Source organism: Ornithorhynchus anatinus, chromosome 1, assembly GCF_004115215.2.
Source record: "Ornithorhynchus anatinus isolate Pmale09 chromosome 1, mOrnAna1.pri.v4, whole genome shotgun sequence".
Taxonomy (NCBI): domain Eukaryota; kingdom Metazoa; phylum Chordata; class Mammalia; order Monotremata; family Ornithorhynchidae; genus Ornithorhynchus; species Ornithorhynchus anatinus.
In genome coordinates this window covers 21,477,785-21,503,855 of record NC_041728.1, presented here as the reverse complement: position 1 = coordinate 21,503,855, position 26,071 = coordinate 21,477,785, and the positions used below count along the sequence as shown (strand labels likewise).

Below are 26,071 nucleotides of genomic sequence, written 5' to 3'. Positions count from 1 at the left end.
GCTGGCTGGAGCTTCTACTCACTGCGGTCCACTGTCCTAAGCGCTTCAAAACTAATCATAATCATCTCAACGGCGGCATTTGTGAAGGGCTTACTCTGTCCCCAGCACTGTTCTAAGCACTGGGGGGCTACAAGTTGAGGAGGTGGTCCCCCCTGTCTTCACCCCCATTTGACAGCTGAGGGAACTGAGGCCCAGAGAAGGGAAGCGACTGGCCCAAGGTCACACGGCAAACATTTGGCAGAGCCGGCACTAATAATAATAATGATGGTATTTGTGAATCGCTTACTGTGTGCCGAGCACTGTTCTAAGCGCTGGGGGGGATACAAGGCGATGAGGTTTTCCCCCTTGGGGCTGCCGGTCTTCAGCTTGGCTCAGTGGAAAGAGCCCGGGCTTGGGAGTCAGAGGTCATGAGTTCGAATCCCGGCTCTGCCACTTGTCAGCTGTGTGACTGTGGGCAAGTCACTTAACTTCTCTGGGCCTCAGTTCCCTCATCTGTAAAATGGGGATTAAGACTGTGAGCCCCACATGGGACAACCTGATTCCCCTGTGTCTACCCCAGCGCTTAGAACAGTGCTCTGCACATAGTAAGCGCTTAACAAATACCAACATTATTATTATTATTCATCCCCATTTTCCAGATGAGGTCACTGAGGCCCAGAGAAGTGAAGTGACTTGCCCGAAGCCACAGAGCTGACAAGAGGCGGAGCCGGAATTAGCACCCGCGACCTCTGACTCCCCAACCTGGGCTCTCGCCCCTGAGGAGCCATGCTGCTTCTCAAAGTGAAGGGACCTGGCCAAGATCAAGCAGCGGACATGGGGAGGGGTTGGGGGTGGAACCCGTCATTGGGCAGGGACTGTCTCTCTCTGTTGCCGAATTGTACATTCCAAGCGCTTAGTACAGTGCTCTGCACATAGTAAGCACTCGATAAATACGATTGAATGAATAAATGAACCCAGGTCTTCTGACGCCGTGGCCCGGGCTCTTTCCACCAGCACTTCCCCGTCAAGGGGCAACGAGGCCACGGGCTGGGCCTTGCCCACCTGCCCCAACTCCCAGGGTCAGGAGGGAAGGGGGAAAAAGGAGAGCAGCAGCCCGACATTTCTCTCTCTTCCCACCGCTCTCTCCTCCGGACAGTTCCTCTCTCTATGTTCCAAACCGTCCCTCCCGCTCCACCTCCTCCAACGTCCGCAGGGCCGGCTCCCAAGTCAAGTGCACACCTGCAAAAGAATCCGACTCAATGAAGGACAGGAGTCATCTCCATAGCTTTTAATTTTCTTCATATAAATTAGGTGAATCCTTGCTCCCTTTAAGTATCTAAAAGTAATCTACTGTACAACAGAGGATTTCATTTTTTTGAACATTCAGAAAAAGATCTCGAGGCCAAAAACCCACAGGGATGAGGCACGGGGAAGTTTACTTACATCTTGAATTGTTCGACCCTCAACTTTTACAGTTTTTATTTACATTTCCTCCCCAAATGAAGTTTGTACGTTCTGAATTCTCCATTTTCCACATCCTTTAAACAGACTCTTATAAAAAAGACTGCTTCTCTCCCCCCAACAGGACACTCTGTACAGCTACAAGGCTAATTAAATACTAGCAAAAAATAAAGTCATTTGAATGTAGTCCACCATCATATTGTTTCCAATAATTACAGATATTCCCCATCGTTTTCAAAACACTTTGAGCTTCCGCACATCAGACGGTGAATAATTTTGATGACGCGAAGGTGACACTGACCACCACGCTAAGGTCATTCTTATTCATCAATCCGGTAAGAGTCACCGTTGTTCCCATGTAAAGGAATATTTATTACTTTTAATATTCTGCAAGTGGGCAACTGCTAGTGAACAGTGTTAAAAAAAAAAAAAACCCCTTCAAATAAATTTCACTGACTACTGGATAACACAAACAGAACCTGCCAACGGCATCTGACCAGTGTGGGGTCGGGGGTGGGTGGGGGGGCATCCGTATGTGGCTTCGATCAGTCACTATCATAGTCTTCTATTATTATCTCCTCGTCCTTCATGATTCCCTGGGCAGTTGCAGGTTGAGGTTGACTGGCTGGCAGTTCGTTTCCAGTCGTCTGGCTTGAAGGTGGAGAAGATCCTCTGGGTTCCGTTTCACATTTGTCTAGGTGTAGAAACGTCTCTGTAGGCTGCCCGCCCTCACGGTTGGCTTCGTCATCACTGTCTGGGTCCGTTATTCCTTGATCCTTATCAGTCAGAGCTTCCATTTTCAACCTATCACAATCAGCACTAGAGTTAGCCTGCACAATTTGCTCCTCTAATGCCAACCTACTCACTGTACCTCGATCTCATGTCCCTCGCTATCGACCTCTTGCCTACATCCTGCCTCTCATCTGGAACTCCCTCCCTCTTCATGGCTGACGGACAGGTTCTTCTCCCCATCTTCAAAGCCTTACTGAAGGCACATCTCCCCTCACCAGACTATGCCCCCCTATTCCTCTGCTCCCCCTCCCCACTGTCCCGACTCCCTCCCTCTACCCCTCCCACTTGTGTATATAGGTACACATTTAAAATTCTATTTGTTAATGTGTATATTTATAATTCTATTTATAACGATGCTACTAATGCCTGTTTACTTGTTTTGATGTCCGTTCCCCCCACCCCCTTTTAGACCGTGAGCCTGTTGTGGGCAGGGATTGTCTCTACTTGTTGCCAAATTGTACTTCCCAAGCACTTAGTTCACTGCTCTTCACACAGTAAGCGCTCAATAAATACAATTGAATTAAATACAATTCCTCTCCTCCCACTCTCTTCTGGGTTGCCCTTGTACTTGAATTTGCACCTGTATTTACCACCCCCCGCTTGACTCTACACCACTTATGTACCGATCCATAATCTATATCAACACCTGTCTTGCCCTCTAGAGCATAAGGTCCTTGTAGGCAGGAAGCGTGTCTACCAACTCTGCTACAGAGTACTTTCCCCAGTGCTCCGTACACACAGTAAACGCTCAATAAGTGACTGATTGATTTGGTCCTCTACAACAGATCTGGAATTTAAGTTGCTTTGAACTGCCCTGCACTGCACCGCTTTCCCCTCTTTTCAGTGGGTTCCTAGTAGCTTCTGATTGAACTCAACAAATTCTCCCAATTAAACGGTATAAGAATGAAGTACTGCAAAGTCCAGGCTTATTTATTGGGGAAGGAGGCTTGAAGTCCCAAATCCCAAAAGATCATTTAAATATGGTCTAAAAACATACAGTGACACTTTCTCGAGTTATTTTGAAACTCCTAAAGGCTTGCAAAATACTAACTGCGGCTATAAGCACGAGTAAGACTCTAAATTGGCTCTGGAAAAAAAAATCTGATGAATTTACATTCACTAGGAGATGCAGAAACTCAAATTCAATTTCAGAGATGCCTTTCTGCATTCCACATTGTTGAAATGTGTACTTAAGATGAGTAATGAGGCTGAAAAAACTTCAAAAATATGGTTCGTATTGTACGGGCTCACTTATTTCAGTGTACGCTTGCATCGTAGAGAACCCGATACCCACAGGAGGCAAGACCTACTTGACTCATCATGCATCTGGGTTAGACATGTGTTCCATTTTGCTAATTAGGAAAATAAAAACACTATCACCTCTCAGGAAGGCAGTGTAGCTGACTGGATAGAGTATTGCGCTGGGAGTCTGAAGCTCTTATGACTAGGCAAACCAATTAGCCTATTTGTGTCTCAGGCTCTCCGCCTCCAAAAGGATGAGAAACAACAACAACAGTTGTTCCTATGTATCTTCACAAGGATGTTTGGGACCAGAGGAGTGAACACACGTTATGGTATTTTGGGCTTTTCAGGGCAAAGGAACTCTCTCTTCTGAGAATCATATTTTTTGTTGGGTAGTCCCTTTATTCCAGTAAACGCAATGTTTTTCATACAGTTTTTCTACTTTTCACATCCTTTGGGGGGCGGAAAACACAGTTTTATTTTACAAGTGAGCCCATGAAGAGGATGTCCTAAAGAACCAGAGACATTAAAGGATTGGTCCATGTTAACTGTAGCTAGTTGCCGGAAGAGGGGGGATGACATCCCGAGTCTCCTTTTGCCCGTTCTAGTTCCTGCTCCTCTATACACCCCTAATTCATAGGCCCAAAGCCAACTATTTGATTGGGAGATCTTGACAGATTGCCTCTTTTAATAATTTGCCACAGTAAGGCCTACACTTCAATGAAAACAGTCATCCCTCTAAGATCCCCAACCATCTCTTTTGAAAGAAAGGTCCTGCAAATACTCTTTTATTCATTAGGAATTCCAATGAATTAAGAATCATTAAGAATGACAGCCTCTTGCTTCTCAATAACGTCCTTAAGGGCTTCAAGATGCAGTTTGTTCCTATGGTACTCGTAAATGCCGGGCACTGTACTAAGCCCCAGGGTAGGTACGAGATTATCAGGTTGAACATAATCCCCATTCCACATGGAGCTCACCGTTCGAGGGAGGAGGATTTAATCCCCATTTTACAGATGAGGTAACTGAGGGACAGAGGAGTTAAGTGACTTGCCCAAAGTCACACAGCAGGAAAGTGGTGGACCCAGGATTAGAACCCAGGTCTTCTGACCCCCCAGGCCCATAGTCTTTCCACTATGTCATGCTGCTTCCCTGTTTAGGCATTTCTGTTGAATTTAATATTTCCAGTTTTTCCAAAACTGAACAATGACTTTCTCTCCTTTTTCTCGTTTGGCTCTCTATTGCCCCCATCAAAAGATAAAAGGACAAGACTAATTTTTTATATACGACTATGCAGAAGCAGTGTGTCTAGTGGAAAGAGCACGGGCCTAAGTGTCAGAGGACCTGGGTTCCAATTCTGACTCCACCACGTATGTGCTGTGCTACCTGGAGCAAGTCACTTCTCTTGGTCTCAGTTACCTCCTCTGTAAAATGGACATTAAGATTGTGAGCCCTCTATGGGACAGGGACTGACTGTATCCAACCTGATTATCTTGTATCTATCCCAGCACTCAGTACAGTGCCTGGCACATAGTAAGTGCTTAACAAGTATCATTAAAAATTGCTTCAAATGGGAAAAATCAAGCAAATAAAATATCAGTTTTGATTATTTTAGTACCAAAGAATTAAGAATCTTAGTTTACCTGGAAAAGTACCGTTTTAGGGGAAGTCTTCCAACATCTTGGATGAAAGCGATCTGAGCTAAGAATTAAACACACAAATAAAGAATTCTTTATCTTTGCTTTGGGTATCACAGATTGGGGAAACAATCCAAGTACCCCAAGTCATTGGTATATCTACCCGATCAATTTAGCCAGGAAAATAAAAATAGAGTTAAATGATAGGTCCCCCCACCTCAGGGAGCAGGGTGGCTTTGCATTCATGCCAGAACCTGGAGAAGTGAAAGGGAACGGGGAAAAGGGCCAAGGCAGGGGAACAAGGAGGGGCATCAAACTCCACTGCCTATTTCACCTCATTCTTCTTCCAGTCCCCTTGAATTTATACAGCACTTCTCTTTCCCAGAGCTTTCACATCAGTTTTCTTCTCGACACCTCAGTGAGATAGCAAGAGGAAGGAAACAATCCCAGACTAAGATCATATGGCCAGGACTAGAAGTCAACCGCCCAGACTCCCCAAAACAATGCTCTTGCCACTATACCATGTGGCCCTATTCCTAAAACCAAATCGATCCACAGAAGCCAGGCTGAGGGGGTTCCTGTTTCTCCTCCACTCTAGACCTTGCTTATTCTAATCACTCCCAGAGGAATGGACAGAGCTTTAGGTACCTACCTTTCCTTCCTTTTTTTTTTTTTTTTAAATGGTATGTTAAGCATTGACCATGTGGCAGACACTGTATTAAACACATTTCAGTGCTCCCTATCCCCATATTCCCCTCTTTCCCACCTCTTGGATTCAGAAACATAAAAGTGGGAAGGAGCCCCTGGAGTCTTGGGACTATTGATGTACCCTGTAAGCTCACTGTGGTCGGGGATCATGTTTACGAACTCTGTTATATCATCCTCTCCCATGTACTTTATAACAATGTTCTGCACACAGTAAGCGCTTAAAAAATATGACTGATTTACCGATTGGGCTATTCTGAATAATGGCTGGCATGGCTCCATGGGGTACTCAATCAACTGACTGATCAACTGGGCTACCTAATCTCCCAAAGTCATGACTCAAGCTCCATGTGGAGCCATGCCAGCCACTATCTGAAGTAGCGAGCCATCAAATCACATCCTTTGAAGGAATATGGACTCCTACCACACCTATCCCTGCCATTCACTCAAAGGAATACATGACCCTTTACCACAAAGCCCCTTGACTCAGAAGAACCTATCCACAGCCTCCTTGTCATCCCTCCACTTCTCTACCTACTTTGGATGTCCTCTACATTCTGGCCCTGCCCCATATCAATAATATTTATTGAGCTCTTGGGAGAAGACAGTAATCGGTAGAAACAATCCCTGCCATAGGAGAGCATACAGTTTAGTAACCAAGGAGGGGCCAGTATTATGGGGAGGAAAAGAATCCATTACAGCAGCCCCAGGATAGTCCCACCCACACGATGTTTGGAAGGCAGGAGTCTGGACCTCCTCCAAGGTTCCTGGGTCAGTGCCAGATCCAGATGGCCCTTTCCTAATAATAATGGTATTTGTTAAGTGCTTACTTAACACTGTTCTAAGCACTGGGGTAGATCCAAGGTAATCAGGTTGTCCCATGTGGGGTTCACAGTCTTAATCCCCACTTTATAGATGAGGGAACTGAGGTACACAGAGGTTAAGTGACTTGACCACGGTCACACAGCAGACAAGTGATGGATCTGGGATTAGAACCCATGACCTCTGACTCCCAAGCTCATGCTCTTTCCACTAAGCCATGCTGCTTCCCCTTTCATACATCTTTAGACCAGCCTCTACTCTCCGCCACTATTTCCATCCCTCCCTAGCCTGCTGTGGCCCAGACCTGTAATCAGTCGTATTTACTGAGCACTTACTGTGTGCAGCGCGCTGTACCAAGTGCTTGGGAGAGTACAATAATAGAGTTGGTAGACACATTCCCTACCTACAGTGAGCTCACAGCCTAAAGAAGTTCTAGGAATAGGTGCCAACCAAATTGGTCCTGGGGAGAAGATTGAAGTATAATTTACCAGGGCTTTAGAAACCAGAAATACGTCTAAAATCCCAATGGGCCAGAGGATGAATGGGAAGCTGTCCTGGTCCATGGAATGGCTAGTAACTGGGACTCTGGTTTCTTCTTCTTTAAATGTGCCTGAGTGTGAAAGATATTTTCATTTCTGTGACATTTCAAAATTTGAAATACAGTTTCAGGAACCTTAATATAAGGTAGTGTAACAACTACCTCCCTTGGAGGGATGAAAAGAAAAATCCTACCTTGGTTTCTCATTGGATTAGTCAGCAGAGCAAGATATGGCAAGAGCAATGTTTGAAGGCATAAAGGTGGCAAACAGAAGTTGGAAAAGAGGGATTTTGCAGCCCGGCAGTTGTCTCGATACTGTATTGAAAGAAATCAGAGAGAATAAGAGATGATGAGAGAGAAGAAAAATACAACAAAAAACAGTACTATTTACCTAGAAATTCCTTTGAAAAAAAGCAACCACCACTGACAAAAATAACAATCCTGTGGTTTCCTTTGTTGGGGGGAATTTATCTGGCTAATCCCTCTATGACGGATTCAAAATTGCCTCACAGCTGACTAATGTCTCGTATGGTTTTCAAAACGGTACTAGAAATGTGAGAATATTCCATTTAACATCTTCTGAAGACCAGGAGGGACAGAAAGGGGGAGGAAAGAAAAAAAAAAAAACACACCCAAACTCTTTACACTGAAGAGAACGTTTCACCTTGAAACTGCTCTGCCCCAAACTTTATACATGACTTTTTTTCTCTCTTCAACATTCTCAAGAGAATGAAGAGCTTTGGAGGATCTATTAATGGAAGGTGTGTGAATTCAGACCAGGTTTTATTTGCAAAAGACTCGGTATTATTAGGATCCAATTTTATATACATATATCTATCTATCTATCTATACGTGTATACACACACACACACAAACAGAGCGAGAGAGACAGAATCAGATCTGGACTGTTCGGCTCGATAGATCCTGGGAAACTTGCCGTGGAAACAGGTAACGGATATCAGCTTGGTCAGCCCAAGTGGCTCATTGCAATTTCTTTACTTTCACTGGGCCTCTTTATCTTTAAGTAGCTCTGAGACAGGGAACATGCATCCCTCAAAACACCTTGTCCATTATGTCAGTTCTATAAAAATTCAAGATCTGACCTAGCCACAATAGTAATGAATTGTAATTACGTCAATAAATAGATGTTATAGAGGAGAACTGGAAAATACTAAGACCAGCCGCTCTTCAGCTTGATTTAGGCTTTGCCTCCCAAGTATTTTCCTGAATTTAAAGTTGTTCATTTCCAACTGCAGTTAAGTAGATCAGAAAATGACTTATTTCAGAACAAGGGCATTTGGGAGAAAAGCCCGCCGCCTCATCAAATAGGTTCCAAGTGGAACTTCTTAACGAGCCCCTAAATATGTTTTTCCTTAAGTATCTTTTTGGATATTAGGAATATTTAAGATGACATTTAAGTCTGTGTTTGAACTGACTAAAAAGTAATTCCAAGTAGTTTTACCCTCAGTAATTATTTACCCCTTCAGGTAGTCCATATTATTTACCTTTTTATTTATTAGAAACCACTGAGGTTTATGTAAGGGACGAAAACTTGCTCCTCCTTGGCAGCAGGCAAATCCTCGGGCTTTGTTGGAATGCATCACACCTCTTGTGGCTACCGATGCGCTGTATTCCCTGAGAATAGCTCGTGACTAAGACAGGAGAGAGAAACATAATATGAAATGAAGAGTTCAGGGAAACTTCAAAATGCTCCATAGGTTTCTACAACATTAAAAAGGCAGTTAATTATCCTACCTACTTTAAGCAAGCCAAATTTTTTCACAATTTATTTTACAACCAACACTCGATGGAACAGCTTCACAAACTCTCTCTCACCCAGTCTGATTCTCTATAAGGAAAATTAGTACAAAACAAAAGCAAGTCTAGTTTCTTTGCTAAATAGGCACCTTCTTGTCTTAATTCTTGTCAGCCATATTTAAACAACCCTCCCCCCCAAAAAACCCAAAAACCCCCAAAACAAAACCAGAAGCATTATTATAACCATTACAAATACCTTGTGAGTGAACATAAAAATCAGTTACATTGGTTGGATCCTGAATTATATTTACAAGTAGCACAAAGTCTGCTTCCTCTACCCAAAGAAGCTTCTCAAGTAAAAGTTAAAGGAATTAGTCTTACAGTCCAGTCACCACTAAGAACATCAGCAGTGCTCAGGTATTCACTGGCTCTCGTAATATCATCTATTTCTGTGAAGAAATCTAAGTAATTTTGGTGTAGGTATAAATTGAAGAGTTCTCCGGCCATGTGTGACTTTTCTACAACTTCCTAGGTAACAGAAACATAAAACAAAAAAAAAAAAACAGCCCACGCTTGCATATCAAACCATTATATGATCAATTTTCTTTAAATGACTGAGCACCCAAAATGAAAATAAAGGAATTTTACCTCAGGCTGCATCACTAGCGGATCACGTTCATATTCTGTCAAGTGAGAAGGTAATCGCGGATATTTGAACTCCTTCAGCGGTTCTCCTGAAAACAATTTTTATTTTTAGGATGACTACAGACTTGTAATTACAGAACTACCCTCATTCGAAGACTTTAAAGCACTTTACATGATCTTATTTGCACGAGTATCCAATACTGCTTTTATAATCTAATTTATGGATTAAGGTATTTTGAAGTACTGGAACCAAAGGTAAACAAAGAATTCCTGACTTTCAGACTGCAACCTTTCTTGAATCCAAGTCCTCTTTATGAGTTTATCAAAAATTAACATTTCACTTAAAACAAAAAAAAAATGCAAGCCATAAATCTGATCTTAAAATAACCACTTAAAAATGATGCTGGAACAGGAACTGGGAATGTTTTTTCTTTGACCGCTTCTCCCAGATGTATAATCACTCTTCAAATATTGAAACCATTTTTATAAACAATAAGAGTTCCAAACTAGGGATCCAGTTTTCTGATGGAAATGTTTAATAAATAAATTTTTAATAAATCCCAATTAAAATCCCCACTTGATGCTAAAGAAATATTTCAATGATTTTAGTGTCACTTTTCTAATAAGAGCTGCTTCATGGAGAGAAGGAAAAAAAAAAAAGGTCTGTAAAATGACTGTACTTACTTTTACAATAAAGTATTTTCCCTAAAGCTCTGAAAAGAAAGAGAGATGCGTCTTTGCCACCGATAGCTTGGACTTCTTGGTTTTCTAAAGATCCTTCAGCTTTCTTTCTCTGCTTTGCTCTCGATGATGCAGTGTCAGATTTTAACGACGGCAGCCCTTTTTTCCTTGACCATGGATTGCTTTCTACTGAATAATCTGCAACAATGTAATAAGAACTAGGAATAAAGAAATATAAACAATGCAAAAATTACAGCTAATACGATTTTACCAAGAAACAGGAACACCAAACATTAACTGCGAATACAAAGTTTTTGCAATTTGCTTTTTATACTTGCCACACGGGAACTGCTTAACTCTATGTAGTCCCAGTTCCCTTTGTAGGGCAAAAATGTTGGAGGCCTGCAGAATCCTAATATTACCCCACAGCCCCAATGAAGAGTCTCATTAGTGAGCTAGTAGTAAGAGGATTTGCTGGGAGTATTTTCTGTTGCAATTTAGGTTAAAAGGGCTGAAAAGGGTGAGGTCAGGCTAGAAGGTTTGCATTCAGGGGATCAAAAGGAGGCCTTATTGGCCCTGAGGTTGATTTAATTGACTGTAGCCCAGAGGGGCGGGGAGCAGAGTCCTGACCAGGTTGCAATCTTGGAACCCACTCGCTTTCTGCTGGGTCTGTCCAGGTGGAGCCTAAGGTCCACAAAGACCCCCATCATGTCCATGCTAACCCCAAAGTGGTTGGCCACACTTGCAGGCGGCACAGCTCTGGTCATTCCAAGTGGCAGCTGGCATCTGAGGTGCCAGTACTCGCCTGGAACCATCATGCATGAGCAGCGGTGCCCCTGATGCTGTGTCCTAGCTCATGCCTTAAAAGGTGAGTGGTGGAGGGTGTCCCAGTGGATAGAGTACGGACCTGGGAGTCAGAGGACCTGGGTTCTAATCCCAGCTCTGCCACATGTGTGACCTTAGGCAAGTCAACTTCTCTGGGCCTCTGCTATCTCATCTCTAAAATGGGGAGGAAGAGCGTGAGCCTTATGCGGGACAGGGACTGTGTCCAACCTGATTATCTTTTATCTACCCCTAGTGCTTAGTACAGTGCTTGTTGCATAGTAAATGCTTATTAACAAGTACCATCATTATTATGATCAATTCCAGATTTGGCTCAGACAGCAGGAGCCACAGGACTAGACTGGTCTCTGCAGGGTTCTAGCTCAGAACTCTGTTGTTGCTCCTCTTATCCACTGAGAGTTGGGCTCTGTGTTCTGCCTCTGTGTTCTTCACTGCCAGCAGTGAGATAGAAGGGCCACACTGTGGGGTAGAGAAGCCTGAAATGCCATTTGCCAATGAGACAGATGGTTTGAAATCAGGGCATCTTTGGCTCTGCTCTGAAGCAAAACGAGCTGTAAGTGCTTCCAAAAACATTAGCCTTACAGAGGACCATTATCCCTTATATTAAGTCAGTTTTGAAAGTTCGCTTTGTGCACAATCAACTCAGATAAAGATTTTCTACTGCAATTTTTTTTTTAAAGGCTAATGCAGGCAGTCTCATTAATATCATCAACTTTAAGAATAGGCACAGCAGAATTAAAATCCAAAAGACAATTCCTTCCACTTACAATTAAATAGGGAAAGCATGACCTATATTATTCTTATTTAAATTTTTATTTCTAAACACTGTGTCAGCCCAGAATTGTTTCCAACGGTGGCAGCAGGATGCTTAGAGTAGTTGTATGGAGGCTGCCCTCCCTGATGCCTAGCGTAAGATAAGCTTGTTGTGGGCAGGGAATGCATCTTTGTTACAGTGTTCTGCACACAGTAAGTGCTCAATAAATACAATTGAATACTGGGTTGAATGAAACCTCTCACGTTCCGAACTCTTCTCTCCCCTGATGAATGGAGGCTAATAATCCATGTATCTAACTTTTCTTAAGCCTTTCCAACATCCTTAGCTTTTCCTTTATTATGACTAAGAAGATAGGGATTTTTTCCAGGAAAGGGAAGATTGGGCAGAGGGAAAGATGCCAGCAGATGGGGGAAAAAAAATTCCCATAACCCTGCAACACCCTCCGTATTCCCTCTATTCCCTCACCTCTCTTCCCCCTATTCTTATCTAATGTCCTCAAATGGACTCTGTATAGTTTGCACCTCCAATTTCTCTCTTCAGACTCTCTTCTAGGTCTCCTACAGCATAGATTTCACTCTCCTTGCTTCACCGAGACAGTTTTCACGAATGTTTCCACTGCTCTCCTCCTGCCTCAATCTAAATTTCTATACCCTGTTTTTATCATCTTTTGTCTCTCTGCTGTTTTCGATATTGACGACCAACCCCCTACTCCGGAAAACTCTTTCTGTCCTTGGTTCTAACAAAACAACACTCTCTGCATTACCTTTTGAAGAAGAAAACTGGAGACTGTTTATTGCACTTCTAATATCACCAGAACATCCTTTACAAATCAACTCTAAAGAAGTTTTATCAGGAACAACTTTTCCTCCCTTCTAGAACAAGAAAATTAGAAAGAATTTCAGTTATGTTCTAAATAAAAATAAATGCAATCTATTTCATCCAGGTATAATGAAAGATCTCACTTCTCAGATTTATCAATGCCAAAGAAAAATTACATTGCAGTAAATGCCTTAAGACAGTTTTCAATCTGGAACCCCACCCACTTTCCCCACCTTCAAAGCTTCCAGGATGTCTTCCCTGATTAAACTCTCATTATCCTAGAGCCCTTTTGCATCATCTATGCATCTGTGACCTTTGGGCATTTAATAATAATAATGATGGCATTTGTTAAGTCCTTACTATGTGCCAAGCACTGTTCTAAGCACTAGGGTAGATACAAGGTAATCAGGTTGTCCCATATGGGGCTCGCAGACAATCCCCATTTTACACGAGCTCGCAGGCACAGTTAAGTGACTTGCCCAAAGTCACACAGCTAAGTGGTCCCCACCCTCACAGCACTGATGTATATATCTATAATTTATAATGAAAAATTTATATTAATGCCTGTCTTCCACCCGAGATTGTAAGCTCACTGTGGGCAGGGAACATGTCTTACCAACGCCTGAGTATTGTACTCTGGACACAGAAAGTGCTGAGTAAATATCACTGATGATGATGGATTTTATCAGCTCCAAAGCACCTATGTACATAGGTTTGTTGTGGGCAGAGAATGTGACTTCCAAATCTGTTGTAATGTACTTTCCCAAGCACTTAGGACAGTGCTCTGCACACAGTAAGTACTCATATACCATTGTTGATATCCGTCATTTATATTTGTCTCCCCTTCTAGACTGTAAGCTCACTGTGGGCAGCAAACATGTCTACCACTACTGGTATGTTGTATTCTCCCAAGTGCTCAGTATAGCGCTCTGCACACAAGTGCTCAATAAATACAACTGTTTGATACTCTATAATTTCTTACAGAATGAGGAAGAACTAGTGTGAAACTTGTATATATATTTCATACCTTTTGCACAGAGATGATAAATGCATGAGTTAGCAACATGAATGTACAAATTTCTACAAGCACCCAAGAACTAAGCACTAAGCACTTTGCTTACCAAATACCATTAAAAAAAATTATCAACCCCTAAGGTCATTTACATGAGTATATCCAAATTATGGAAATTCTGGTATTTAGTTTTTACAATTCCAAAGATAAGCAAGATGTGAAGGTGAATCATTTTAAATCTTCAATTTAAGAAAAATGTATCTGACAAAGCGTCGACAGCATATAAATTAAGGAACCTGAGAAGTACAAAGGAATGCTATCAGTGTTGACACAGTTTTACTGTCTAAAGGAAAAACTCTAGAGTAAAACTGACTTTTTCAATATCACCCACATGTGCAGCAACTAAGCAACTCAGTCTGCCGAGAGTAATTTACTGACAACCAAGATGGCAATGATTCAGAGCATTCTGGGCCCCAGGATTCAATTTATCTAAGGAACGATGATGCACATGCACCTAGGCGACAACTGAAGTTCTTCTCCAGTTAACTAGCACCTCACTGAAATCAGGTCTCCAGACTTACCAGACTTCCTTCTGCTGTTGCTATCCGGTTAAGAACTTTCATCATAATCGTTGGGGCCACGGGGTTGAAGCTGTCAAAAATTAATCAGGAAACTATTAAATCACTGCAATCGTCTATACAGATGTATGACAAAGAAAGGAGTTATTTCTTTACCTAATGTTGGATACAGATAATTCTTCTTGGATCTCCTTAGGAAATAAGAGCTTCTGGCTACTATCTCCGCTGAGGCTATCGGAGATTATAAACACAAGAGGACATCGTCCTATCTGCACAAACCTCCTAAAATTAAAATGGAAAATCCAGTTAATATATGAAAGAGTAGATTAGGAATGATTCATGTTGGGATTCAGAACACTTCAGCACAACTCACCTCAGAATTTCATGTAACCCACTAGGATCTCGATAAAACTGATTAGGCATATCCTATTGGGGGAAGAAAAAAAAAAGACCAGTATTAGTTCAACTTTTGACAGATTTTTCTACCTCTTGCATATTTGTCTATCTAGCCAGTTTACTTCAACACTGTTTGTCAACTGTAGACAAAACAACCATATTTCCATGGAACCCACGTCATTCTACATAATATTAATAATGTGCATTAGCCAATAGAGAAGGTTTTTACTTCGTCATTATTCAACGTTTACCGTGAGCTCAATAGATGCCGCCGCCTCCACTGTTATGGAGATGCACCTCTTTCTTTGCTTAAGTCTCTTAATTTAAAAAAAAAAGCAACAATAGCTTTCTTAATCTCAGTTACAGGGATTAGAGGACGATGAAGATATTTGTTAAGGAGTTACTACATACCAAGCCCTGGGGTATATATAATAATTAGGTTGAACAGTCCTTCCTTCTCCCATATGGGCCTCACAGTCTAAGTGAGAGGGACAACCAGTACCGATTCCCCATTCTGCAGGTGAGCAAACAGGGACAGAGAAGTTACGTGGCTCAGTGGAAAGGGCACGGGCTTGGAAGTCAGAGGTCATGGGTTCGAATCTCGGCTCTGCCACTTGTCAGCTGTGTGACTGTGGGCAAGTCACTTCACTTCTCTGTGCCTCAGTTACCTCATCTGTAAAATGGGGATTAACTGTGAGCCTCACGTGGGGCAACCTGATTACCCTGTATCTCCCCCAGCGCTTAAAACAGTGCCCTGCACCTACTAAGCGCTTAACAAATACCAACATTATTATTATTATTATTGACTTGCTCAAAGTCACCAGCAGGCGAGTGGCAGAACTAGGATTAGTACCAGGGTTCTCCTACTCGCAGGCCCATGTTCTTTCGCTTTGCCCCTTTATTTCTCCAGTATATCACAGACTAAAATTTTACTGCTATGTAATGCTAAGGTGCGGGTTAATGGCTCATTGTTCTTGGCAAAATGTCCCCCAGAAGTGTTACTTTTAATAGCTCTAAGAGGACTTAATGAGTTTTCTTTACTTCAACAAGAATAAGCTTCTTATCTGTATCCAGCGAGTCCCCAACCATCTGTAGTTTGTTGTATTTGTTCGCTCTTAATATAAACTCTTGAAAAACAGTCATCTGTGATCGAGTAGGAAATGCCTGGAAACTGGATTCTGAAAAGTAAGCATAATTTAAACTCTTTAACATTTGACTTTTTTTTTTCCCATACGGCCTGCTCATAAATCCTCCAAAATCTTCTAATTTCATTCTGGTACAGGAGTCAAAAAATCAACATGGGGCATCATTTAAAAAGCTGCCAAGACAAAAGTTTCTAGCCTGGAGAGAACATGGTTGATCTTGCCCTTTCAGAAAGAAGAACAAAGGAAGGAGGATGGGGAAGGAAACAGAAAAACTACCCTTCCTGAAGGACAGTCAGATACTCACCTCCCCACAGCAAGAGTATCTGGTATCAGTACACTCTGTGTTTAAAAAATTCTGAACAAAGGGAGATGCCCTCACCAACTCTTCTCTGCATGTGGAAACTTGTGGGGCCAAGGGTTGCATTTCTCCTCCCTTTTCCTCCTACTACAACCTACTTCTGTGACCCTGTTGGTGGGAAGGTGGTAGGAGGGAGGTTCCAGGCTAGAACTGGGAAACCACCTGATCTGCCCATACCTAGGTTTGTTTTCTAGAAAAAGGCTAGGGAACTGTAAGCCTCTGGATCTGAGCCTCTATATCGTCGATCCTGGTCACTGGACTTGGGGACTCTTTTGGAAAGGCACAAGAGGAGAGTGGCTTGATAAAACCTTCTCTTCCCCCCTTACCATTTCCTCTCTTAGGTCTTTACTCTCTAGTTCTGAATTTACATTCCCTGAGCCATTCTGCATATCTGTCACCTCCGCCAATACAAAACGGTAAAGACACTCTGCAACCCCAGAAAAACCCCTGCCTATGCCAACACACCTGCCCCTTTGGCTGTTTTATGGTGGCCTTAGGTAGTTTAGTTGTAGGAGGGTAGTTGCTTCACCAAATTCCTTTAGCTATGGGAGGCTACAAATTTTCTTTTGAGATAAAATCAAACTGTACCAGGGTTAAACATATCCTTGAAGTCATCTTTTCTGAAGTCCAGGAAAACTGGATTGATCCATTCTTGCACCTGAATACCAAGATCCTTAGTAAGGATTTGCAAAGTGGCGGTCTTTCCACATCCTGGAGGACCGGTTAACAATAAAATAGATCCACCCTGCAATAAAAGCAAGAATGATACATTTTAAGTTAAAAAAAAATACAGAATGAATGTTATTTCTGAATTATTCCTCTGTGCTTTGCAGATACTCTTGAGAATTCCTATAGGCACTGTAGCTCAATATTTTAACTCAATTTTGAATGCTGTTGTGGTTTCTAAATTCACATTTTAGATGAGGACATAGCATTCTGCTGAAGCACAGTGAGGTTTTGGGGGTTTCTTTTGTAGTTCAGAGTTGAAAAATCAGCACTTCTGATTGTGGGAGGCAAACAAATGACCCAAGCAAGTGGGCAGGCGGATCCTCCAGGGCCAGAGAACAAGGCTTTGACCTTAGCAAGAGCCCCTGGCTGCTCGGTGCACACAGGAAGCCTGGGAAGTTGGCCCTTTGCTTCTCCAGTATGTGCTGAGCTTCTTAAAACTGCTGTCAAGTGGCTAAAACGTAGAGAAGCTTAAGCAGAAGGAAGCCTCAATAAAAATGCTCCTTCTCCCCAGCCCCCAACCACAGTTGGGGGAAATGCCGGATGCTCCAGTCTCCCAATTACACTGAGTGGTCTTTGAGCATTTCTCGGGGGTCAGAGACCCCAGTGGCCTTAGGTTCCATCTCCTACTACTGCTAACCTTGCTCTCTGAAGACGGGAGGAAAAAAAGGGAGGTGTGGGGCATCACAACAACCAAAATCACCTCACCACTGGCTTCCAATCTCTTCCCCAGCTCTCCTCATTATTATCAGTAATAATAATGGTATTTGTTACGCTCTTACTATGTGCCAAGCCCTGTTCTAAGCACTGGGATAGATACTAGGTAATCAGGTTGTCCTCCATGGGGCTCACAGTCTTAGTCCCCATTTTACAGATGAGGTAACAGAGGTACAGAGAAGTGAAGTGGCTTGCTCCAGGTCGCACAGCAGACAAATGGCAGAGCCGGGATTAGAACTCATGTTCTCTGACCCCCAAGCCTGTGCTCTTGCTACTAAGCCACGCTGCAAAGATTCAATTCTATCAACTTATTATTGGTCAATGTAGCCCTGATGGCTCTTGAGATAATCAAGGGTCCGATAAAGCTTCCTGTCAATAGCAGATTCAAGAACTAGGTTGGCTGAATAAAGCCAAGTTCATTTTTTAAAGCTTTTTCCTTTCATCTAAACTTGAAATTCAATTCTATTCATTAGCTTGCTTCCTTCAACCACTACTTCCCTGCTCACACTACTCGTTCCTCCCAAACTCATCTTCTACTGTACTTCCTTCTCAACTTTTCTAACTCTCACCACTTCCTTTCACTGTTCCTGTGGCCAGAAACGACTCCCTTATCCACAAAAACCACCAGACTTCGGCCCTCCAGGACTTCAAAAGCTCTCCAAATACCCAACTCCTCCAGGAAGTCTTCCCTGACTAATTCACGACACCCTAGTTGTATCAACCTAAGTCATCTTTAGCACTGATGGATTTAACGCTTTAGCTTATATGTATTTGAGTATATTCAATTATTTATTCGGCTCTTTCTTCCTGATGTCTAGTCTACCTCCTGTTATAACCTTGTCTCCTCCTGTTCCCACTTTTGCCAATCATTTCTGATTGTCTGTCTTGCCCTATCAGATTACAAGCTCCACTAAGGCAGAGAGTGTATGTCATGCCTCTACTGTATTCTCCAAAGCGCTTGGAGAATATTTTGCACTGAATTAAGTACTTAGAAATAAATGCCATTGACCGATTCCCTCTCCCTTAGTTCAGGTAAAAGGGCACTTAGATTTTAAAAATGAATATTTTCAGGATTATACAATCTGATTTTGCCTTCATCTGTTGTCCATAATAGAGGCTACGCTTGGAATAAATAACTGGGAGTCTAATAAATCTTACATATGCATTATCAGAGACAGTAATACACTTTATAAAATGGTCTTTTGATAATGAGTCTTGTCTTTTCTATTTACCTGCTTTGGTTGCCCCTTTAGGATCTGAGCTTTTAACCAGGTTTCAACTTCTTCAATTTTCTTCTTATGCACAGCAAGTTCACTCTAAGAGAGAGATGCTTATGAGTTTTTAGATCTACATCGGTTCAAAGATGTCAAACCCCAAAATTAATTGCTAAGAAATGTTACATGAAACCACACGTAAATTCAGGTAATACTTATATTCAAATAAACAATCCTCATAAGACCCCAGAAAGGTTTTAGTTTTAATGCCAGAACATAAAACCACTGTTTTTTTCAAATCATTTTTTGGTTAAACTATCACTGAATTTCTTCTGGTTCACTTTCAATTCAAGTCAATGATAGTTTCAGCCATTTCACATTCTCTGAAGTGCCACATAGTTTGGGATTTTTAAAAAAACAAAAAACCTTAAATACAGTCTCCCCGCCCTCCCCCCACCCCACAATTATTCAGATTCTCCTAAAGTTAAGAAAAAAATTATCAGTTTGGGTTTTGTTCAACATTGGACTGAAATTAAAATTTGTGGGTAATGACTAAGAAAAAGACCAAAAAATAATGGCCTATTTTTCATCTTTGAACCCAAAGGACCATCACACATACACATAAACTGAGTAATATGATGCTAAAGAATATTTGCATGCCCCGCTAATAAACTTTGTTGTCTAAAAATATTTCTAACAGTTTGTCTACCTGAGTTTCTGGTCTATATTTATCCACCCAAGTTTCATTTTCGGACAGGCTTCGATTTGAATTTGACTGATCACAAACTTGTTCCGAAGACTTTCCTCTTTTTCTAGCTGGAAATCTATACTTGCTACTTTCTAATGTGGAAGGTAAATCTTTTTTCCTCTGTTGTGTGCCATTTACTCCTAATGACGTAGCAGAAAGCGTAGAGATGTTTGCGTTCCCGGCAGAATCGTTGAATGAAGGCTGTACCCAATCAGTTACCTGAAGAAAAAAAAAAAGTTAAACAAAGACCATTTTTGGCATGTAACGCTGTTTTCTTTCCACTTTGCTACAAATGTCTAGAGGCTGAAATTCCCCCAGTACACCTAGAACACTACTGAAAAAAAAAACATTAGAAAGCAACTCCTTAAAAACCATTTAAATGTCTGATCTGTAAAAATCAAATAACTGAGTCGGCAGATGTACATTTACAGGTACTTCATAATGGTAGTGTTACATATGAATAACTTAAAACAATTTTGCAAATAACCATTTAACGATTCATGACCATTCTGGCATTTTAACACTGCATAGCACACTGTGTATCTCCTCTTACATTTAATATACACATCTAGCAGTGATTATTTTATATTATTCATTCATACATAAAAAAAGAATCACTATTCCTATTTTGAATATCTAAAAAATATGGATTCTAACATTCTTTAATGCACCATACCTTTGTGGGAACTACTTTTCTTCTAAGAGAAATTTTTGACATTATAAGCCTTGATAGTTTCCATCCGCAGTATATAATCTGCACAGCTTTAAAGAACAGATCATCTGAAAGAAAAAAAAATTAAAATTTTAAGCATATTTACATAAAGCCTGACCTGATTCAAAACTTACCCATTCATTTCCATTATATAAATTTATAAGCCAAGAAATTAGTTTATTTCTTGGCCCGTACATTTATGTACAGGGTAAAGGTAAACAGCAAACATAATTAAGGAAGTGCTAATTTAAAATTTGAAAAGAACTGGTCACAGTGAGGGAACTCTATTCCCCAACAGGTTTAAAAAAAACAAACACCCTAACTATTTGTCAATTAAACTATATATGGTTTATCTGTTACTGAGAATGGAAGAATGTAGAAACAAGATTCTACAAGAAAAATGATTAAAAAAAAGATAGGTAACTTCAAATAATTTTCTTTGTGCCAAACTAGAAGTTATTTCTAATTAAAAGTTTTGAGTTTATCAAAATCCAGAAAGACATGGTGGATGAATGCACTGGATACTTCTGAACACTATAAATTATTTATGTCAAAAGTGAGTTTTTTCTTTCTTGAACAGAATATAAATACATTAATTTGGCAACACTGGATTTTTCTGAAGTTAAACTCGGTCACTGTGTCTTAAATTTCATTCATTCAGTCATTCAATCAAATTAATTGAGTGCCTACTGTGTGCAAAGCACTATACTAAGTGCTCGGGATAATTCAAACAGGACCATTTAGTCAATAAAAAATACCATATTACCTTGTTGGGGTAAATGCTGGTTTGTTTTTTTAATGAGGTTTCCAGTAAACAAACCTAATGGCTTGTGATGGCCAAACAATAACTGGGAGCTCACCCCCAAACAAGTAAATCATATATTCAAATAGAGGAAGTCCTGAGTTGGAATCAAGAAGTTCCTTAAAATCGTCTGAGAACCTAGTGGCAAACGGACAGGCTTGGGAGTCAGAAGACCTAAATTCTAATCCTGGTTCCGCCACTTGTCTGCTGTGTGAGCTTGGGCAAGTCCCTTTACTTCCATATGCCTGTTACCTCATCCGTAAAATGGGGATTAAGACCGTGAGCCCCATGTGGGACGGGGACTGGGTCCACCTTGATAACCTTGAAGCAGCGTGGCTCAGTGGAAAGAGCATGGGCTTTGGAGTCAGAGGTCAGGAGTTCGAATCCCAGCTCTGCCACTTGTCAGCTGTGTGACTGTGGGCAAGTCACTTAAATTCTCTGTGCCTCAGTTCCCTCAACTGTAAAATGGGGATTAAGACTGTGAGCCCCACGTGGGACAACCTGATCACCCTGTATCTCCCCCAGCGCTTAGAACAGTGCTCTGCACATAGTAAGCGCTTAACAAATACCACCATTATTATTATTACCTTGTATCTAACCCCAACATTTAGAACAGTGCTTGGCACATAGTAAGCGCTTAACAAATATCACCATCATTATTATTATAATTATTACCACCACCCCGGACTAAAGAGATCAAAGCACAAGAGAATTTGGGGGAGCTGAGAAGCCTGACCTCATAAAATGTAGAAAAGCAGCATTCGCTTTAACAGTTCTGAAGTTGACCTGCCCCCCCTCTGCACTGTGAGCTCATTGTGGGCACGGAATGAGTCTGTTTATTGTTGAATTGTTCTCTCCCAACCGCTTAATGCAGTGCTCTGCACACAGTAAGTGCTCAACAAATACAATTGAATGAATACTCGTACTCTCCCAAGTGCTCAGTACAGTATTCTGCAGTCAGTGCTTAAGAAATAGGATTGGCTAAATACTTGTACTCTCCCAAGCACTTAATACAGTGCTCTGCAGTCAGCACTCAATAAATATGATTAAATGAAAGCTCATACTCTCCCAAGCGCTTAGTATATTGCTCTGCAGTCAGCACTCAATAAATCTTATTGAATGAATACCCACACTCTCCCTAGCACTTAGAACAGTGCTCTGCATACAGTCAATGCTCAATAAATATGACTGACTGACAATACTTGTACTCTCCCAAGCACTTAGTACAGAGCTCTGCATACATTAATTCATTCAACTCTATTTTTTGAGCGCTTACTGGGTGCCGAGCACTGTACTAAGCACTTGGAAAGTACAATTTGGCAACAAAAGAGAGACAATCCCTGCCCAACAACGGGCTCACACTCTAGAAGGGGGGAGATGAACAACAAAACAAGCAAACAGGCATCAGTAGAATCATTATAAATCAACAGAATTATAGGTACATTCACATCATTAATAAAATAAATAGAACAATAAATATGTACAACTATACACAAGTGCCATGGGGTGGGGAAGGGGGCAGAGCAGAGGGAGGGCGAGGGAGGGCGAGGGAGGGCGAGGGAGGGCGAGGGAGGGCGAGGGAGGGCGAGGGAGGGCGAGGGAGGGCGAGGGAGGGCGAGGGAGGGCTCAGTCTGGGAAGGCCTCCTGGAGGAGGTGAGCTCTCTTTGAAGAGGGAGAGTTAGTTTGGCAGAGGTGAGGAGGGAGGACATTCCAGGACAGCGGGAGGACGTGGGCCAGGGGTCAACGGCGGCACCGTGAGGAGGTGAGCGGCAGAGGAGCGGAGTGTAGGGGGTGGAAAGTAGAAAGACAGAAGGGAGGTGAGGTAGGAGGGGGCGAGGGGATGGAGAGCTCTGAATAATAATGTTGGTATTTGTCAAGCGCTTACTATGTGCAGAGCACTGTTCTAAGCGCTGGGGGAGATACAGGGTAATCAGGTTGTCCCATGTGAGGCTCACAGTTAATCCCCATTTTACAGTTGAGGGAACTGAGGCACAGAGAAGTTAAGTGACTTGCCCACAGTCACACAGCTGACAGGTGGCAGAGCTGGGATTCGAACTCATCATCCGACTCCCAAGCCCGGGCTCTTTCCACTCAGCCGCACTGCTTCTCTAGAAGCCAAGAGTGAGGAGTTTTGTTTCCTGCGAAGGTGGATAGGTAACCCACTGGGGATTTCTGAGCAGGAGGGTGACATGCCCATGCCGTTTCTGTAGAAAGATGATCCGAGCAGCGGAATGAAGTATAGACTGAAGCGGGGAGAGACGGGAGGTTGGGAGATCGGAGCGTTTCTTTAATAATAATGAGGGTATTTGTTAAGCGCTTACTATGTACCAATCACTGTCCTAGGCGCTGAGGTAGATAAAAGGTAATCAGGCTGTTCTACATGAGGCTCACAGTCTTAATCCCCATTTTACAGATAAGCGAACTGAGGCCCAGGGAAGTGACTTACCCAAGGTCACAGAGCAGACAAGCGGCAGAGCAGGGATTAGAACCCAGGACCTTCTGACTCCCAAACCCAGGCTCTTTCCACTAAGCTACGAAACCGGGCAGCAGAGTGAAATGTTCATTCATTCAATCGATCGTATTTAACGAACACTTACTGTGCGCAGAGCACTGTACTAAGCGCTTAGAAAGTACAATTCGGCAACAGAGAGAGACAAGAGGGGAGCGACAGTCAGCACTCAACCAAATACCCCAGGGACTGACTGGCGACAACATGCTGAGAGCTCACCTCCTCCAGGAGGCCTTCCCAGACTGAGCCCTCCCTTGCCCTCTGCCCCTCCTCCCCATTCGATTAGACTGTGAGTCCGTCAATGGGCAGGGATTTGTCCATCTGTTGCCGAATTGTCCATTCCAAGCGTTTAGTACGGTGCTCTGCACATAGTAAGCGCTCAATAAATACTATTGAATTCTGCTCTTTTCCCTTCCCCTCCCCACGGCACTTGTGCATATTTCTATTATTTATTACTCTATTTTACTCATGATGTGTAGATATCTAAGAGTCTATTGATCTATTTTGACGGCATTGATGCCTGACTCCTTCAGCTGCGTGACTGTGGGCAAGTCACTTCACTTCTCTGTGCCTCAGTTCCCTCATCTGTCAAATGGGGATTAACTGTGAGCCTCACGTGGGACAACCCGATGACCCTGTATCTCCCCCAGCGCTTAGAACAGTGCTCCGCACATAGTAAGCGCTTAACACATACCAACATTATTATTCTATTTACTGCTATTGTTCTTGTCTGTCCGTCTCCCCCCTTTAGACCGTAAGCCCGTCAAAGGGCCGGGACTGTCTCTATCTGTTACCGATTTGTCCATCCCAAGCGCTTAGCCCAGTGCTCTGCACAGAGTAAGCGCTCAATCAATACTATTGAATGAATGACTATTATTATTGTTTTGCTTTCTTCCCTCTTCTAGACTGTGAGCCTGTCGTTGGGCAGGGATGGTCTCTGTTGCTGAGCTGTACTTTCCAAGCGCTTAGCCCAGTGCTCTGCACATAAGCACTCAATAAATACTATTGAACGAATGATTATTATTATTGCTTCGCTTTCTTCCCCCCTTCTAGACCGTGAGCCCGTCGTTGGGCAGGGATGGTCTCTATCTGTTGCTGAGCTGTGCTTTCCAAGCGCTTAGCCCAGTGCTCTGCACATAATAAGCGCTCAATAAATACTATTGAATGAATGATTATTATTATTGCTTTGCTTTCTTCCCCCCTTCCAGACTGTGAGCCCGTCGTTGGGCAGGGATGATTTCTATCTGTTGCTGAGCTGTGCTTTCCAAGCGCTTAGCCCAGTGCTCTGCACAGAGTCAGCGCTCAATAAATACGACTGAATGAATGAATGGATGCCTACTTGTTTTGCTGTCTCCCCCGTTGTTGGGCAGGGATGGTCTCTGCGGCCGAACTGACCTCTCCCGGGCGCTCAGTCCAGTGCTCTGCACATAGTAGGCGCTCAATAAATAGGAAGGCAGGAGCGAGCCCCAAGGGAGGGGGGCCTTTTTGACCTTCCCAAACCCAGAGACCCGTAGCTTGTCGGCTCGTGGCTCCTTATCGCCGCACTGGCATCCCCCCGCGGCGCTCAGGGCGGGGCTCTGCACACGGTAAGCGCTCCATCGATCGCACGGGAGGAATGAGGGAGGGAAGGGACGGAGGCAGGGGGGTGGACCGCGTGACCCCGAGGCCCGAGGCCCGCGCCCCGACGAGGGGCGGGAACCGGAAGTGGGGCGCCCGGGAGGGAGACCGGAAGTGGGGGGGGGCGTCCCGGAGGACGAAAGGGTAGCGTTGAAGGGACCGGAAGTGGGGCGCCCGGGGGGGGGGAGAGACCGGAAGTGAGGCGTCCAAGGCACCGGAAGTGTGGCGTCCGGGAGGATGAAAGGGCGTTCCAAGGACCGGAAGTAGGGCGTCCGGGAGGATGAAAGGGTGGCGTCCAGGGGACCGAAAGTAGGGCGTCCGGAAGAGAGGGGGACCGGAAGTGGGGCGTGCAGAGGAACAGAAGTATGGCGACCCGGAGACCGGAAGTGTGGCATCCAAGGGGGCGCGGCAGAGACCGGAAGCGGAGCGTCCGGGGGAGGCCGGCGGAGACCGGAAGTGGGGCATCCGCGGGAGGGGTAGGGGGAGGGGAGAGCCGGGCCGAGGGGGAGGAGGGGGCCGCCGGGGCAGCGCGGCGATCCCGCGAGCGAGCCAGCCGGCCAGCCGGCGGGGGGTGGGGGTGGGGGGGGGGCCCCCCTCACCTGCTTGGAGCGGTCGGCGTCCCTGCGGCATAACCCCCGCCGCGCGACGAGGGGCGGCGTCCGTGGCGGCGCGGCCCCCAGCGCCCCGCCCCCTGGGGGCCTCCGACGGCGGGCGGGGGCGGCGCGCCCAACATTTAGGTGTTCGCGGCGCCGCCTGCGCAGGCGCCGCCGGAGGCGAGGGGGCCGCCGGCCAATGGGCGGGCGCGGCCGGGACGAGCACGTGCGCCGCTGCCCCCGCGCC

General features: G+C 43.7%; 1 protein-coding gene across 5 annotated transcripts; it reads right to left on the bottom strand.

Moving 5' to 3' along the window:
* Positions 1-1,252: 1,252 nt before the first annotated feature.
* On the bottom strand, positions 1,253-25,930 carry RAD17 (RAD17 checkpoint clamp loader component). 5 transcript variants are annotated; one of them, XM_039911284.1, is made up of 18 exons: positions 25,831-25,929; positions 20,268-20,371; positions 19,553-19,810; positions 18,862-18,945; positions 16,775-16,931; positions 15,725-15,861; positions 14,935-15,000; positions 14,661-14,713; positions 14,444-14,569; positions 14,291-14,360; positions 12,642-12,750; positions 10,264-10,458; positions 9,583-9,668; positions 9,316-9,462; positions 8,682-8,828; positions 7,371-7,491; positions 5,118-5,175; positions 1,253-2,244 (listed from the first exon to the last, which is right to left on the bottom strand). In XM_039911284.1, exons 1-18 carry the CDS (start codon positions 25,859-25,861, stop codon positions 1,986-1,988), a joined length of 2,208 nt encoding a protein of 735 aa, XP_039767218.1. In that variant the 5' UTR covers positions 25,862-25,929; the 3' UTR covers positions 1,253-1,985. The 5 variants fall into 5 exon arrangements, with proteins under 5 accessions (XP_039767218.1, XP_039767219.1, XP_039767220.1 ...); XM_039911285.1 differs by lacking the exon at positions 25,831-25,929 and adding an exon at positions 24,954-24,970; XM_039911287.1 differs by lacking the exon at positions 1,253-2,244 and adding an exon at positions 5,446-5,525 and having other exon boundaries at positions 25,831-25,930.
* Between the last annotated feature and the right edge of the window lie 141 nt (positions 25,931-26,071).

Coding starts and splice junctions, on each gene's coding strand:
- RAD17 (XM_039911284.1), bottom strand. CDS start 25,861: ATGCCGCAGGGACGCCGACCGCTCCAAGCAG. Junction 9,463..9,582: donor CGCTAGTGATGCAGCCTGAG/GTAAAATTCCTT, acceptor TCTGTTACCTAG/GAAGTTGTAGAAAAGTCACA. Junction 8,829..9,315: donor TTCTTAGTGGTGACTGGACT/GTAAGACTAATT, acceptor CTCCTGTCTTAG/TCACGAGCTATTCTCAGGGA.